General features: G+C 40.0%; 1 protein-coding gene across 1 annotated transcript in view; it reads right to left on the bottom strand.

The window, feature by feature from the left end:
• LOC121922209 (unconventional myosin-Ia-like) overlaps positions 1-15,774 on the bottom strand; it is a 115,715-nt gene that overhangs the window by 45,155 nt on the left and 54,786 nt on the right. The window contains exons 7-11 of the mRNA XM_042451321.1: positions 12,851-12,897; positions 11,283-11,346; positions 3,510-3,608; positions 2,176-2,279; positions 591-738 (exon numbers count right to left, since the gene is read on the bottom strand). Coding sequence (XP_042307255.1) covers positions 591-738; positions 2,176-2,279; positions 3,510-3,608; positions 11,283-11,346; positions 12,851-12,897 — 462 coding nt within the window. The remainder of the gene's footprint in view (positions 1-590; positions 739-2,175; positions 2,280-3,509; positions 3,609-11,282; positions 11,347-12,850; positions 12,898-15,774) is intronic.

Below are 15,774 nucleotides of genomic sequence, written 5' to 3'. Positions count from 1 at the left end.
ATTATCATCATCAAAACAACTCTTTTATCTGAAAATGAAGGGAGAAAGGAAAGGAAAGGGCAACTGCTTGTCCTGAACCATTCCTTAGGAAGAAAGTGTAATTGCTTATTGTGCAAACTGACACCTCTGCAGCCTACTCCTCCTCCCTGTCAGCACCTACTTTTCCTCCACATCAATGGAAGCTCAGAGGATGAGGAAACATAAATATGTTATACTGTTGTTTACTAGATGTTGTCATTCAAGAGAACATTGATGTGATGTGTATCAGTTTCTTTTGACTGAAGCCATTCATCTCTGTATCAGCAAAATTTGAATGGATAGTATCTCCACCCCTCTCCCTTTCCCGGATCTCTCACATGGGGCACCCTACCTTCCAAATCTGTTTAACAAAACTAAATAATGATGGCACCATGAACTGTCTGTCTAGCATGGCACAGAAGTAGGAATATGAAGCCTGTGAGCAACAAACCTCAGGCATTCATACATGGGATGAAAAGTTTGGATTCTCAAAATCCCCTGTGGCAGGTGCAACTAAGCTTGAACTAAGTCCTCCCTGTAAAGCTGGAGACAATACACCCCACTCTACTGACCTTTGTCATCTTGGATACCACAAGACTCTGCCCCGCTGACTTGATATTGTTCCCGCAGCTGCACGTTGCCCAGTTTTAGGACAACAGCTGTCACTTCCAGCACTGCTGTCATCTCTGATGGGGAGAAGCCAATGTCTCGCATTGCATCCTTCATGAAAACAAAATCAGGATAGAGTAATAAACATGATAAAGACCCTCAGCTCATCTCCTTCCAGACCTAAGCAAAGTGTGTGAGAGCAGTAGAAACTAAGGCAAAATCCAATGAGGTTTTTGCAGCCAAGATTGAGTGTGAGATGAAAAGGACAAGAATAGAGATATGGTTTGTACAGTTCCACCAGTTCTAATATAATATTATAGTACAGTTGGCCCTTCTTATACATGGACTTTTTATACACGGATTCAAGCATACACAGTTTGAAAATGTTCAAAAAAAGTATAAATTTCAAATATCAAACCTTGATTTTCCATTTTTTATAAGAGACCCTATTTTGCTATGTCATTATATTTAATGGGACTTGAGCATCCATGGATTTTGTTATACACAGGGGATTTTGAAACCAAACCCCAGCGTACAACAAGGGTCCACTGTACTGTTTATCCTCAATGTTCACCCTGTTCAGGGTCTTAGCCATGATATCTCAAGAATACTTCATTTCATGCCCTTCCTCCTTGTTTTTAGGCATCCTTCCCCTGCCTCGTCAAACAGTCAATCAGAGGTTTATGGCCAAAGAGCATGTTCAGTTCTCATTTGACCATTTTGGGACTGGGGTTCCCCTTGTTGTTTTTTTCCCCTTTGGAATATTTTTCTATGTCTGTAAAATGGGTGGTTTCCCTCAGGGCAACAAATATTCCATAGAATCATAGGCGCGTTACAGACCTCCCAAAACAGGCGGTCTCGTGCCGCTGCCGGTTGCTGCATCCGGGAACCGCAGCAGCTAAACCGCGCGGTTCCTGGACGCAGCAACAAAGAAGCGCCAAAATGGCACTTCTTCCTGGGTCCCAGAAGAGGCGCCGCAAGGCGCGAGGTGTGCACTCGCAGCGCCACTTCCAGTGCACAATGTCCGGACGCTGTGCGTCCGCGACGTCAAAATGGTGGCACCCATCTGTATGCAGCACCACCATTTTGACGTAGTTGTTATGCGCGAGGGGCAAGGCGCGTCAGGAAGCACCGCCCCTCGCGCGTAACGACGGCACCCCATAGGGCCCATCCAGAACGCGCCAAAGAATCATAGAGTTGGAAGAGACCACAAGGGCCATCCAGTCCAACCCCCTGCCATCACCTAGGATAGCAACCACATAAGAAGATAACCTTGAAAAATGGTTTTGCTATTACAGTGCGCCGTTCACTTACATGGGGGATCCATTCTGGACACCACAACACCCACCTAAAGGAAATACCACATATGCTTGAGCCCCATCAAAAACAATGGGGCTCATGCACACACGCCTTTGCCTTTTCCAGCATGCGGCTTTCAGTGTAAGCTGAAAGCCTTGTATGATGCAAGCACACTGTACTACATACAGGGATGGCCTTTTGCCTCTCTCTGATAAATAAAATTCACATCCCAGACCCATCAGCTCATACCTGAACAACTTTGAAATTGGCTGCATCATCCATACCCTGCAGGTTTGAGGCCTCTCTGTTAAGGTAGTCATAAAGATTGCAGTTTCGCTCCAGCCTTAATTGTTCTGTTGAAGAGAAAGAAATGGGATCATCATTATGGCCTCTTTAGTTGTCATCCCCTCAGGAACTGGCAAAACCTGTATTTGTTCCCTTAGAAAAAACCTATGACATTAATGGGGTCTCCATAAACCAACAGGCAATTTGAAGGCACATGCACACACATGCCTTTCTTCAGTCACTCTTCTGCATCAAGTAAGCAGTGATGTCTTCCCCATTCTCAAGTCCAAAAACTTCCCCACGAAGTAGTATATTTTCATTAAATATGTGAGAATTATATCTTTTGGGGAATTTCTGGCACAGTTCTATTTCCATTTACTCAAAATTAAGTTCCACTGAAGTAGTATTCAAAGATATAGCCGTGTTAATCTGTAGAATCAGTATGTAGATCTTGTAGCACCTTTGAGACTAAGTGAAAGAAAGAAGTTGGCAGCATGAGTTTTCATAGACTTAAGTCTACTTCCTCAGATGCATTTGGTGGAGTAGAAGGCCAGAGACCAACCCATATATGCCATTGGTGCATGAGAATGTTAATTCTCACTGAACTCAGTTCATTGAGAACTCAGTTCGTCTGAGTTCAGTGAGGCTTACTTTTCAGAAAGTGGTTATAGAACTGCATGCTTCAGGAGTGTGTTGTTGATTTCTCCAAATATACTGTACAATTAACTTTTACAGACAGTGGCTTTTGACAGTTATATGCCAAACCTCTAAGATTATATTACATGAAACCATCATAATCCATTGAAATTTGTACTATATGTGCCACCAAACTCTTTGTGTATATATCAGAGGACAGGATTTCTTAATCCCATCAAAGTAGAAATTTGGGTAGGGGTTATTTACTGCACTACTTACAGCTGTTAGAATTACTCCTTCTTTGAAACTACTAAAGTACAGAAACCCTGCCCTCCTTTCTTTTCTGATTTGACATTATTCTGCTGTGTAACATTCTTAGCTATCTATTGGCAGGCAGGACAAAGATTTTTGGGAAACGGCCTTATAAAGACCAATTGGTAGGTTCTGGCACAACCATTTTAAGTTCCAAATCTATGATCACCTTTGGAAAATCACACTTCAGTGGACTGATGAGGTTTGAAACCCCCTGAAAGGATCTACCAATTGACCCTTTCTGCATTTTTGTCAGATAGAACAGCCTCTTCTGAATCTTTCTCCACTTCCTGGAGTCTCAAGTCCTAACCCACTGTAACCAAAGAAACTCTTAAGCATGAAGGACATACTGAGCAGCTGGTCAGAAGCTCCAGACAGAAGCTGATAGAAGATGTGGAAGTTTCTCTCGCCCTTCACATGATGCACCACTCGAGATTTCTCTAGCAGGTCTAAGAATAAACCAGGGAGGAAGGGAAAGGACAGAGGAGAGGAGGAAGAAGATGCAAGGCTTTAAAGGGCAGGAGACAAAATTAAGCCATGAGGAATCTGAGTTCATTCTTCTGCTCAGAAAGTTCTTTCTGTCATTAACTCTTACACACATGGAGTACCACACTAATATTTAGAGGCCCAGTCTCTGATACCGTTAACACTTCTAGCAGTGAAGGAGTTCCAAGCCAGATTCAGTTTAGGATACAAGTTCTCTCTTTACACCAGCTAGACCTGGTCAGGCAGCCATGAAAGATTCTAGTAGTCTTAACAGAGGGCCAGCTCCACCTTTGAGAAGGCTAGTACTGGCATTGCGTAGTGGTATGAGCATTGGACTATGACTCTAGAGACCAGGGTTCAATTCCTAGTTTGGCATGGAAGCTTACTGGGTGATCTTGGACAAATCATGGTTTCTCAGCCTCAGAGGCTGGCAATGGAGAACTCTCTCTGAACAAACCTGGCCAAGAAAACCCCTTGATAGGTCCACCTGAGGGTCACCATAAGTCGGAAAAGACTTGAAGGCACACAATTACAAAAGTACTTGACATGGTGCCACCTAGTGGCTGGAGCTGGCATTTTCATTGCTCACTAAACATCAGAGCACTCAGCTTAGGACCTTATCGCATTACCTTTTAACCTGGCAGCAACCTAACGAGCTGCAGCCGGGACACAGCAAAGAGGTAGGTATTATTGCATTGTAAGTCACTGTAAGGATGCTGGCACCCAGCGATTCAGCAGCAACTTACAATGCGATAATACCCATCTCCATATTGCATTCCAGCTGTCGCCAATTAAGCTGTTGCCGGGTTAAAAGGTAATGCAATAAAGTCCTTAGTGTCATCCCAGGGCAAAGGTAAGGAGCATGTCACATGCAGGTGGAGGCTTGGGATCCTGGTAGGGCCTTGGATCTTTCCAGGTGCTAACACTGGGCTGAGCACATTTTAAGAGCATGTGTCTGAATGTGAAACTTGGGTATGCCATCAAATGACTATTGCAGTTTTGAGTGTTCGCTTGAATTTTGTTTGTTTGTTTGAAATACTCTCTACAAAACTGCATGATATTCCTGTACTTACATTTGTTCAAAGTCAGCAGCCACCCCTCTCTCCATCTTTATTTTTAAAGCCTTTTAGGGAGAGTGCAACTGATGGGAGAAATGTAAGAACAAGGGCAGAGGCTGAACCATTCCCCATCTGACTTTCATATTTGCATCTGAAAAAAGGGACTCCCAAGACTGTTTTAGCAGCCGCCATAAAAGCATTGTTAATCAAACAACATGAACAAGAACTAAGATGTTAGTTATTAGGCAGCTATGAAATACTATAAACAAATTAAGAAATAATACATCTCCAACTATTAACAAATAGTAGCAGCAATAATGAATTGAGAGGTGTGGCTGCACTACAGAATTAATCCATTTGAAATCAGTTTGACACCACTTTAACTGCCAAAACTCTATCCTATAAAATCCTGGGATTTGTAGTTTGGTAAGATATTCAGCCTGGTCTGTCAGAGAGAGCTCTGGTGCTTCACCAAACTACAGACCCCAGCATTCTGTAGGATTCAGTCACACTAGTTAAAGTGGTATCAAATTGCTTTAATTCTGCAGTGTGGCTACAGCCTGGGACAGATAAGTCCTCCAAGAAAGTTCTGCTGAAAAGTACGTAATAATGTTATTGTTTTTAATTAATGACTAAAAGTGCAGAAAAGCAGGTAAAGTAAGGGCAGAGCATTGCATATTTACACATCAGGCCCATTTAGGTGCTATAAAGATATAGGTACTGCAAGCATATAAGTAGATGAGGGATGAGCACATTAGCTTTGCCTCTCCTTCTTACTTATTTCCATCAACTTCTACAGATGTACAGTAGAAGGAAACTTTCTTTATCATTTATTTATTGAACTTTTATGCATAATGATGAAACCCTTTAAAAGGGGTATGCATCTTTTTGGTGATCATATTTAAGATTAGTCCCTTTACATGCTCCCTTCCCACTTCTTCACAGTTTATATTTGTTTATATGAGAAAATAGATCTGCTTCATTCTACATTTATTTGCTTTTACTGTAATAAATCATTACAGAGACTATCAAGCCATACCATGTACTAGCATGTCTGTGTTTTCCTACTTTTAAGCATAATTGATTTACTCATGTCATACTGCATTGCAAGCATCTTCTCCTTGAGAGTAATGTTCTGCTTGAAACTGTTTATCAATTTTCCCATTAGGTCCATAGACCAAAGCTTCACTTTCCATTTTGCTATTGATATATTTTGGCCTGATGCCTACATTTAAGCAATCTTTATCCTAATTCTTTCCCAAATAAACTCATATTATTTGAGAAGTAAGAAAGCATTGTTGTTGTTAACTGCCCTCAAGTTGATCTTGACTCATGGCGACTTTGTGGATGAGACTTCTCCAAGACCCCCATCTTCAACTGCTCTGCTGAGGTCCTGCAGATTCAGGCCCATGCTTTCCCTGATAGTCTGTCCATCTGATGTGAAGTATTCCTCTCGTTTTACTAGTATTTTTACTACTATCTTTGCCAGCATTATTGTCTTTTCTAGCGTGTCATCCCTTTCAATGACATGACTAAAGTATGATAGCCTCAGTTTGATCATCTTGGCTTCAAGAGGGAGTTCAGGCTTAATCTGTTCAAGGAGCCATTTATTTGTCTTTTTGTCTGTTTGTCCATGCTATTCTCAGCAGTCTTCTCCAGCACCTCATCTCAAGAGAGCTGATTGTCTTTTTATCCACTTCCTTCACTGTCACATCCATAAATGGTGATAGGGAATTCAATGCCTTGGACAATTTTAACTTTAGTGCTAAGTTGTATATCTTTTCAATTTAGGATCTTATGTAGTTCCTTCATAGCTGTCCTTTCCATTCCTAGTGTTCTTCTTAGGAAGCATTAGCACCTTGACATACTAACAGGGGTCCCACAACAAGTTTCATAACAATACTCTGGCCAGGCATATGTTCTGCTCCATGAAACATCCTTTGGGCCAAAATTAATCCACCACATGTAACAGGGCGCCACCAGTAATATTGTCTCCAGAGTCAGTGTGGTGTAGTGGTTTGAGCTTGGATATGACTCTGGAGACTAGGGTTCAAATCCCTGATCAGCCATGGAAACCTACTGGGTGACCTTTGGCAAGGGTTGTCATAATTGTCCACTATTACCAGGGACAAAATGTAGGACAAATTCGAGACCAAACACTCTCTGTCTCAAAGGAAGGTAAAGGGAAATCCCTCTGAACAAATGAGCCCGAACAGACAGGTCAAAATAAAGCTGCTTCAGGTCACTTTGGAGGTATGCCGTTTAAATGACACACACATCTTAAGAGGCCAGAAGCTGTGCCAAAGTTGCGCTCCAGTCCTTAGGACAAAAGCATAGCTTTGGCATGGCTTCTGGCTTCTTAGGACGCATTCAGTATTTAAACAGCATACCTACAAAGTGACCTGAAGCAGCTTTATTTTGGTCTGTCTGTTCGGGTCCACATATTGCCAAGAAAACCCAGCTTAGGGTCACTATAAGTTGGAAATGTCTTGAAGGCACATAACAACAACAACAAAGCTTTTACTGGAATATTTATACATTAAGGCTGCATTTGCACTGTAGAAATAATGCAGTTTGACAACACTTTAACTGCCATGGCTGAATACTACAGAATTCTGGGATTTGTTGTTTGATATAATATGTTTGATATAATATGGCACCAGAGCTCTCTGATAGAGAAGCCTTAATATCCCACAAAACTACAAATCCCTGAATTCCATAGCATTGAACCATGGCAGTTAAAGTGGTATCAAACCACATTATTTCTGCATTGCATTTCCAGCCACAGCAGGTTTTGATTGGAGTAAGGTACCCATTATTTAGAATTATTTGCAATTTGGTAGCATTTTACAATGTATAGCATTTTATAGCATTATTTCCAATTATTTACAGTTTTATAAATGTTCGTCTTATTATGGGAACATAGAGCTCCGCCCCCCCCCAACATATTGATTAATTCGTTTAATTGATTATAGAAACCAGATCACATCTACTTTATCCCAATATGAAGCCAATTTAGAACTGACAAGTATTTTATAAATTTGCAATGGAATACTGTTATTCCACCTTTGTTGAAGGGCTCACTGCCTAAGGAAGGATGGACAACTGCCAGGGGTTGTGGAGACACACTGATAGCCCAGGGGATCTTTTTGAGGGCAACCCCTCAACTTCTCACCCATTTAAAACCTTTTTAAACCTATGGCATGTGGGGGGGGGATTTTGGTATGTTTTTAAGCACTTGTAGAATGTTTTAGGCTCTGGTGAGGCCTTTTTAAAAACAAACAAACAAGGGATAAAGTAGAATTCAACTTGGTGGGCACCGAGGTGACCCTGAGGATCTCAAAAAGTGCCCTTTTGGAACAAGGGTCTAAAATATACAGCATCACAAAATTTAAGAGAGAATTGGTGCAAGATGTACTTTAGATGGTACTTGTCACCCAAAACATTAGCAAAAATGTATAAAAAGATGAATTGTAATGCTGGAAATGTGGAGAGACAACAGGAATATTCTTCCACTGTTGGTGGACCTGCCAATTTGCCAAAGCATTTTGGAAAATCATTAACTTTACTATAAATACCATATTAGAACTAAAATTAGAACTAAAACTGGAATATTACCCATTAGGAATGTTTGATGAGAAGGTGGAAAAAATATGGGAAAATCTTATATTATATGACGATGCTAACTAGAATAACATCTGTGCAAAAATGGAAGGCCAAGAGTATTCCAGTCAGAGATTAGTGGATGATAAAATTATTTGAAATAATAGAATTGGATAAGTTAACACACCTGATTAGAAACAACTCTTTAAAGAAATTTAACGAAGATTGGAAATTGGTGATCAACTATATAAAGGAGCAATGGGGTGGCAAGCAATAGAGATCACTGGAGTATTTTATAATAGTTGGGAAGTGAATAATTAGACAATATAAAAATAAGAAAGAAGGTTATAAAATATAGTGTATTGGTGGTTGGGGAGTCATAATATGAAGCTAGTAAAGAAACTGAATGAGAGAAGAGGAGGGTGGGGAGGGAAAATAAGAAAATAGATTGGGAAGGTTAGAGAGTTTAAGTAGGTAGGAGGAAGGTAAGAGTAAGTAAACAAGTAGGTGGAGGGAGGAGTGTAGGAAAGAGTGAGAGTAGGAAAGAGTGAGGGTGGGGATGAGGAGGAGGAGAAGGGATGGTAGGAAGGGGATAGAGGATGAGGAAAGGAGGAGTCAGGAAAAAGAGAGGAAGGTTATGGAATGGAGAAAAGGTGTGTGGGTTATGTTTGGAAGGGGGAGGAGGGGAGCTAGAGGGGGATAGGAGGTTAAATTTATGTTTAAAGAGAAATAGGGGGCTAGATACTAAGCATGAAAGGAGGTGCAGTGGGTGATTTCAATTATTTTGTTTATTTCCTTTCAAATGCTATAAAAACATTTTTTTAAAAGTGCCCTTGGTGGCTGAATGCAACCAGGCCCAGTAACAGAAGATGCCTTGCTGGACCTAGAATAAGGCAATTTTGTATTAGTAAATGGCAATGGAGGTGGAGAAACCTGCAACTGTTGCAGTGAATGATGGAAAACTATCAAGTCTCTCAACTTTCCTTTTCTAACCCATCATTCTTTTAGCATGGACCTATGAGTCATCTCCTGGCATTTATCTGGCACTCCTTTCTCCAGGATAGTAATTACCTGTTGTAAATCCAGTGTTAAGAGCTCAATGATTCTTAATTATTGAGTTTGCTTAAAGAACTCCACCAGGTGCAAAACCATCAACAGAATGTAAAGAGGTCCAGATACCATTCCCATTGTTCGGCCGGGCTGGTTTTTCTCCAAGGCTGCCTTGATGGCTACTGTCAGTTTTCCCCATCTCCACTGTCACTTTCTAGCATTTTCATCTTATAACTTTCTTACCCATATTGTTTCTGAGTCTTCTAAGCTTCATTTATGTATCAGTATTATTGTTTCGGTGTGCTTTCAAGTCATTTCTGACTTCTGGTGATGCAATCAAGGGGTTTTCTGGGCCTGAGAGTGTGTGGCTCGTCAGGGTCTCTGACCATAACAGGTCTTTAAATGGCTTTCTTGTAATATGCAGTGCCCAGAACCAAAATTCGGTCAGAGTCTACAGTTTGAAGTTGATATTTCAAATCTATGACTTTGGGACTTTTCATATTTTATTTGAGAGAGTAGCAACACAATTTAAGATGTCATTTTGTAAGGCAGATGCTAAATGCCCCCTTCACTGTAGACAACTTTCTCAAAATAAGAGTGTTGTCCATCTGCCAATAGCAAGCCATAGGATGAGCCACCATGGGTTGTCAAGTTTTTCTTGTTCAGAAAATCTTTCCTTGAAGGGCAACAAGCAAGCTGACAAAAAGTGGGTAGGCCCAACATGTTCAGCCCTACTTTTCCTTTTCACTTATTTACTCTACCCATATCCAGGACACCAGCATGGGGTTAAATTTGGATGGAAATCTGCAGTTATGGCACAGAAGGATTTATAAAATACAGAAAGACATTGTATGTGCAACTCAAGACTTCATTCCATGCAGTTCTTTAACCCCACAGGGTTCCTGTCCCCCAATAAAATACCAGCAGACAGTTCCTTTTTGTGATTCTGTTTTACAGCAGGGCTAGGAAATTCTGACCTGCAGTCCACATCAATTTTTGTGGTTTCCAAGAGTCCACAAGAACTTTATCTTTTCCCCCCAAAATGGGGGGGGGGGGGCTAAGATTTTGCTTGCAAATGGCCAACAGCAGTTTCCTTTGTTACCAAAAAGGTCAACAGAACCTGGAGGAAAAAAAACCTATTGGGTACTACTGGTCATTTTCCAGGCTTTGGGTACCTTTTGAAGCCCCTTCACCTTTTAAAGGCCCAGACAGAGCTCTTTGTAGGAAGTGGGTGAAATAGAGCAAAATGGCCAGTACCACCCCTCCCAAAAACTCAGGAGATGTTAATTGCCAATTTGAGGGTGAAACAAACAAAAGAAAAAGAACATGCCCAGTGTTTTTTGGGTGGGTGGATGATGCCTTTAAAGATCTTGTGGGGATCAGTGCAGCCCTCCAATCTCTGGCAGTTGCTAATTCTTGCTTTATAGCCTCCAGTTCTTTCAAGGCCGCCTTCCCACTTACAGATAAATCGGTTTGCAATCCAAATTGATGGATCAGTTCGGCAGTGGATTGTGGTTCACACTACATTTGCCCAGATCACATTTTCTTGCTGCAAAATAAAATAACCAACTTGTGGTTCACATTGACAAATGGATCAATTCAAAATGGGCCCACTCCAGATGATGAAAGGCAAAATTTAAATCGATTCTGATCTGCATCTGGTTCACGCTTGCATGGAATCGATTTATTCAAAAAGATGCAGGAAAAATCAGCGTCAAAAAGATGCAGGTTAAATGGGTCTAGTGTGTGGCTCCCCTCTCCAAACTGCTTCAGCAATTCACTTCAAGTGCAAACTATGGTCATTTAAATCGGTTCAAACTGATTTGCGATCTGGTTTAAAAGGTAGTGGGAATGAGGCCCAAGTAGCCAGGAGGATGAATGTCTGTTTGTGTCCCTCCTTTTATGAATCTTGGCAGTTATACTCACAATTGCTGATGACACCACCCAAAGGATCACCCTTAAAGTCAAATTCAATATCCATGTATTTGCCCTAGGGAGAAAAAGGATTATCAGAGGGAACGCAGGAAGAGCAAAACAAGTTCACTGAAAGACATTACTCCTACTACCGTTTTTAATTTTGGCTTCAGTTACTGCACTGGCATGGAGATGGAGGCTTCTAAAATTTACAAGAAACAATGGGTGTAACAGAACCAGCAGCAGCTTTAGTGGAGATCATAAGTGATGAGACATCCTCTCTTTACCTCTGTTCAAAGGAAAACTTTAGATTTTCTCTGCCCCACAGCTGCATTTGCCATTTTAAAAAAATGTGGGAGATCCATTCAATGATCTCTCACAGTATCCTTTATTTTGGTTCAATATGACACATGTGGTCAGGAACATACACTACTACAGCAACGTTAGGTTTTTCTTCTAGAACCTCTGCCTAGCACACAGCTGTATTTTATTTTATTAAAAATCTTTTATTAATAAAGAAAAAACACAAAAGATGTGTACATGTACACAATAATTTTGTTGGTATCCTTATCATCTATTTCATATAGCATACAATTAAAAACATTTTAAAACCTTTAATTCACTTCCAGCCTTGGCATTTTTGAGATGTTTCATTTTTAGCCCGGTATAGTTGTATTTTGAGTAGACATAATTTTCCATTTCATATCTATTATACCCGTATACACACACACACACACACACACACATATATATATAATACTTTCAAAATATTATCTACCCTTCAAGATCTTCATGCTTTTTCTGTATTACATTTTCTTTTCTTTTCTTTACTGCTTCTAATTTTGATTTAGGATTCATGATCACATATTCTTTTATTTGTTCATTTATACATTTATTTATTTAAATGTTACAACTTTTCTCCAATTAAATTTTCTATTTCTCGTTTTTCCATTCTTTTCCCAGTATTCACTGACTAAATTCCAGTCATCTTCCAGGTTATCTTTTTCCACCAGAATTTTTTCACCGATTCTTCTTGAAAGTCTATCTAATTCTCTCCTATCTAACATCTTAACAAACCAAGCAACTCTATTTCATGGAGTCTGTGTGGGCGACATCTCAACCTCTCCCATGGCTAATGTCTGATATGCTTCCATTGCAAGTGGTCTCTTGCTACAAAAGGTGGTTGATTGACATCATGTGTCAGAAAACCTTCTGTCATGCCATGCCTCCCTGTGTCTCCTGCAAATTCCCACTCCACCCTTCAAAAGTCAAGGCTGTGTGTATTCCATGAGTTCATGATTTCACTTGGAAAAGTGGATGCAGAATTAAGCTTCCTGGGAATCCAACTTGTTTACTTTCCTTTTAGTTATAAAACCAGTTTCTAGTCCTCAAGGCTGTGAAAACAGAATTGAGCACCTGATGAAATCTCACACTCAACTCTGTGTGTGTCTGTGGTGGGTTTAGCACAGAAACATGGCTTCCCCCTCTTGCAAGGTGTTACAATCACATGTGCATTCTTCCAAGAAAATGGGATCCTGCATGTTGTTCCACAAAGTATTAGTTCCCCAGTAAATACTTACAAATCTCGAAGAGTTGTCATTGCGTATGGTTTTTGCATTCCCAAAGGCTACCAAAGGGGGAGGGGGAAGAAGAAGACAGAAGTAATCAGTTGAAAAGCAAATCACAGATTAAGGATTCAATGTGCATTGGATAGGGATACCCCCCCCCCCCCAAATCTCAGATTCATAACTTAGATGTACTACAACACTCAGCCATGAGCCTGGATACCCATGTTTCAGCTGTGCCTATTTCTGGACATGTCAGACCTGGTTCAGGTATACATACTTTGATTACAGACCATTTGAATTGCTGTAGTGCATTATGCATAAGTTTGCGTTTGGAATGTCTTCCAAAACTTCAGCAGTTCCAACATGCTGTATCCAGTGTGCTGAATGGGGCTGATTACAGGAAACATACAACCCTACTGTTGAAATTCCTTCACTGGCTATCAGTTCATTTCCAGGCACAGTTCAAAGTGTTGGTTATGATCTAAACAGCCCTAGACAGCTTAGGTTCTAACCATGTTAAAGACCATATCTCTCTACATGAGTCAGCCCAAGTTTTAAGATTTCTTAAGACTGTGGTTCTATAGTTCCAGCAGTCTTTTGTATTTCCTCTTTTGCGGATTGGTATATAGATGGATCATTTCCAATCTTTTGTCCACTACTTTGTCTTCCATATTTGTTGGCATATATTAGTTAGCACTAGATTTGCTTCTGTCTGTGTGCATTGTAGCAGTTCATTGGAATATCATATGTTCATAATCTGGTTATTTATTTTTCCCAATTTCTCTTAGTGCCTTATCGCATTATTAAACAAACCCAACAGACAAATGAAAAGATGCACATTTCTTTTTGTCCCTCCATATAGTATTCATTCTCTTCAGGTTTTAAAAGTGTGGGAGAGCATGATAAAAGCGTCATTTTTGCCAAATGGATTTTTCCAACTTTGCAAATGGGACACTTTTATGACCCTCTCTCATGCTTTTAAAACCTGAAGAGAATTAAAGTAAACAACGCATGCTGAGGGAGAAAAAAAAAACACATATCCACTTCACTTTTTTGAATTTGGGGTTCATCTTCATATGGTTCTTCACTCCATGCGTTATTTGTTTTTTCATCTCTTTTATATAACTCTTCTATGTATTGCATCAAAGTACTTTTATTTCTTCTTGATCTTGTAATACATTCTTTTTCTTGTTACAAAATATTCTAGATCATGGTTTGAATTTCCCCTTGAGTTCCCAGAATGTGGAGCAGCAAAAGGATGAAACCAAGCCAAAAAGGGAAACCCTTTCACGATGTGATAAACAGAGTTCACAGAGAGAAGATCCTGAACAGTAAAGACAAAGGCTGAAAGGCAGATGAGAGCTAGATCATGTAGGAATTCAAAAATTAAACCAAGAAGCTTGCACTGGATCCTAAAAGGAATAGGCAAATAATGAAGGAACATCAAAAGTGAAGTGACGTGATCAAACCAATGGTTCAAAAAGATAATCTTAGGACCAGAATGTTGAAAACAAACCAGGGGAATAGTATGATAGGTGAGGAAGATCAAGTGATTAAGAAACATGATAGTTTAATTAAATATACAGTGACATGTGCTAGAGTAGTACTAGCAAGACACTAGAGGATGAATAATTTACCAGATTATATGGAATGGGTGCAGAAATGGAAAAACCAACCATTTGATTAAAGGGAATGCTATAGAAAATTTTCTAGATATTTGGAGACCTTTTATAGAACGTATGGGGGATATGTAAATATTTATGGTTTTTGAGAACTAGAGGACAAAGCATGTACTTTTTAACTTATATATAGAAAGTAATGTCAGTTACTGAAGGCAAAGTTCTATAATAATGGGGATTTGTTGAAAATGTAAAAAAGAAAAGATGATGAGGGGTAACCCACTGGGTGACCTTGGGTAAAACATATTGTCTCAGTCTTAGAGGAAGGCAAAGGCAAGCCACCTCTGAGCAAATCTTGCCAAGAAAAAAACATGATACCATGAGCTCACCATAAGTTGGAAACTTTAAGACACAGAACAGATATTCCTTTCGCCGTTATTCTGCCCAGCCAATGAAGTTACAATTGGCCACAGTAATAGTTGGGAGTATAGCACATCTCCAATTGCAAACTATCTCACTCCTTCCATCAGTACTGTTAGGGGTGGAACCACTGACTTGGTGTCTACTTTTGGAACCAGAAGAGAACAGTGAAATATTATTCACATTACATGACTGTTATCAAATGTTATTTTAATTTGTTATCTGCTATATTTTATTGTTTGAATGTTAAGATGTATTAATATGTATTATATTTAATTATTTTCATAGCATGTACGCCATAGGCAGGTTTATTTTATCTATTTTAACTGATTGCATGTGAAGCACTGTGTAAATTTACAGCGCTTTATAAATAAAGATTAATAATAATAATAATAATAATAATAATAATAATAATAATAATAAATACCAGGTGAATGTGGCAACTGCAGCCACAGTATACCACAAGGAGTACTTGTGTCATTATGCCCTTAAAGTCATGGGAATGCCAACACATCTGATAGTCCTGATGAGGAATACAGATTCCTCAGGACAAGAGGCTACTGTCAGAACAGAACACAGAGAAACAGGATGGTTCCCATTGGCAAAGGGGTCAGACAAAGCTGCATCTTATCACCCTACCAATTTAAATTGTATGCAGAACATATTGTATGGAAACCAAGCTTGGACACAGAAGAAAGAGGAATTAAAATAGGAGGAAGGAATATCAACAATGGCGGGTTACAAACTGCCACTAACGACGCACTCCGTGCGTGTTAGGGTTAGGAAGGGGCGTGTTAGGGTTAGGAAGAGTCGCCCCTTCCTAACCCGCCCTGGCTCCAACACGCGCGGAGCGCGTCGTAAATGGCGGTGCCCATCCACATGGGCGCCGCCATTTTG

This window comes from Sceloporus undulatus, chromosome 2, assembly GCF_019175285.1.
Source record: "Sceloporus undulatus isolate JIND9_A2432 ecotype Alabama chromosome 2, SceUnd_v1.1, whole genome shotgun sequence".
Taxonomy (NCBI): Eukaryota; Metazoa; Chordata; class Lepidosauria; order Squamata; family Phrynosomatidae; genus Sceloporus; species Sceloporus undulatus.
The sequence above is the reverse complement of the archived record's forward strand: the minus strand, read 5'-3'. Positions and strand labels throughout refer to the sequence as shown.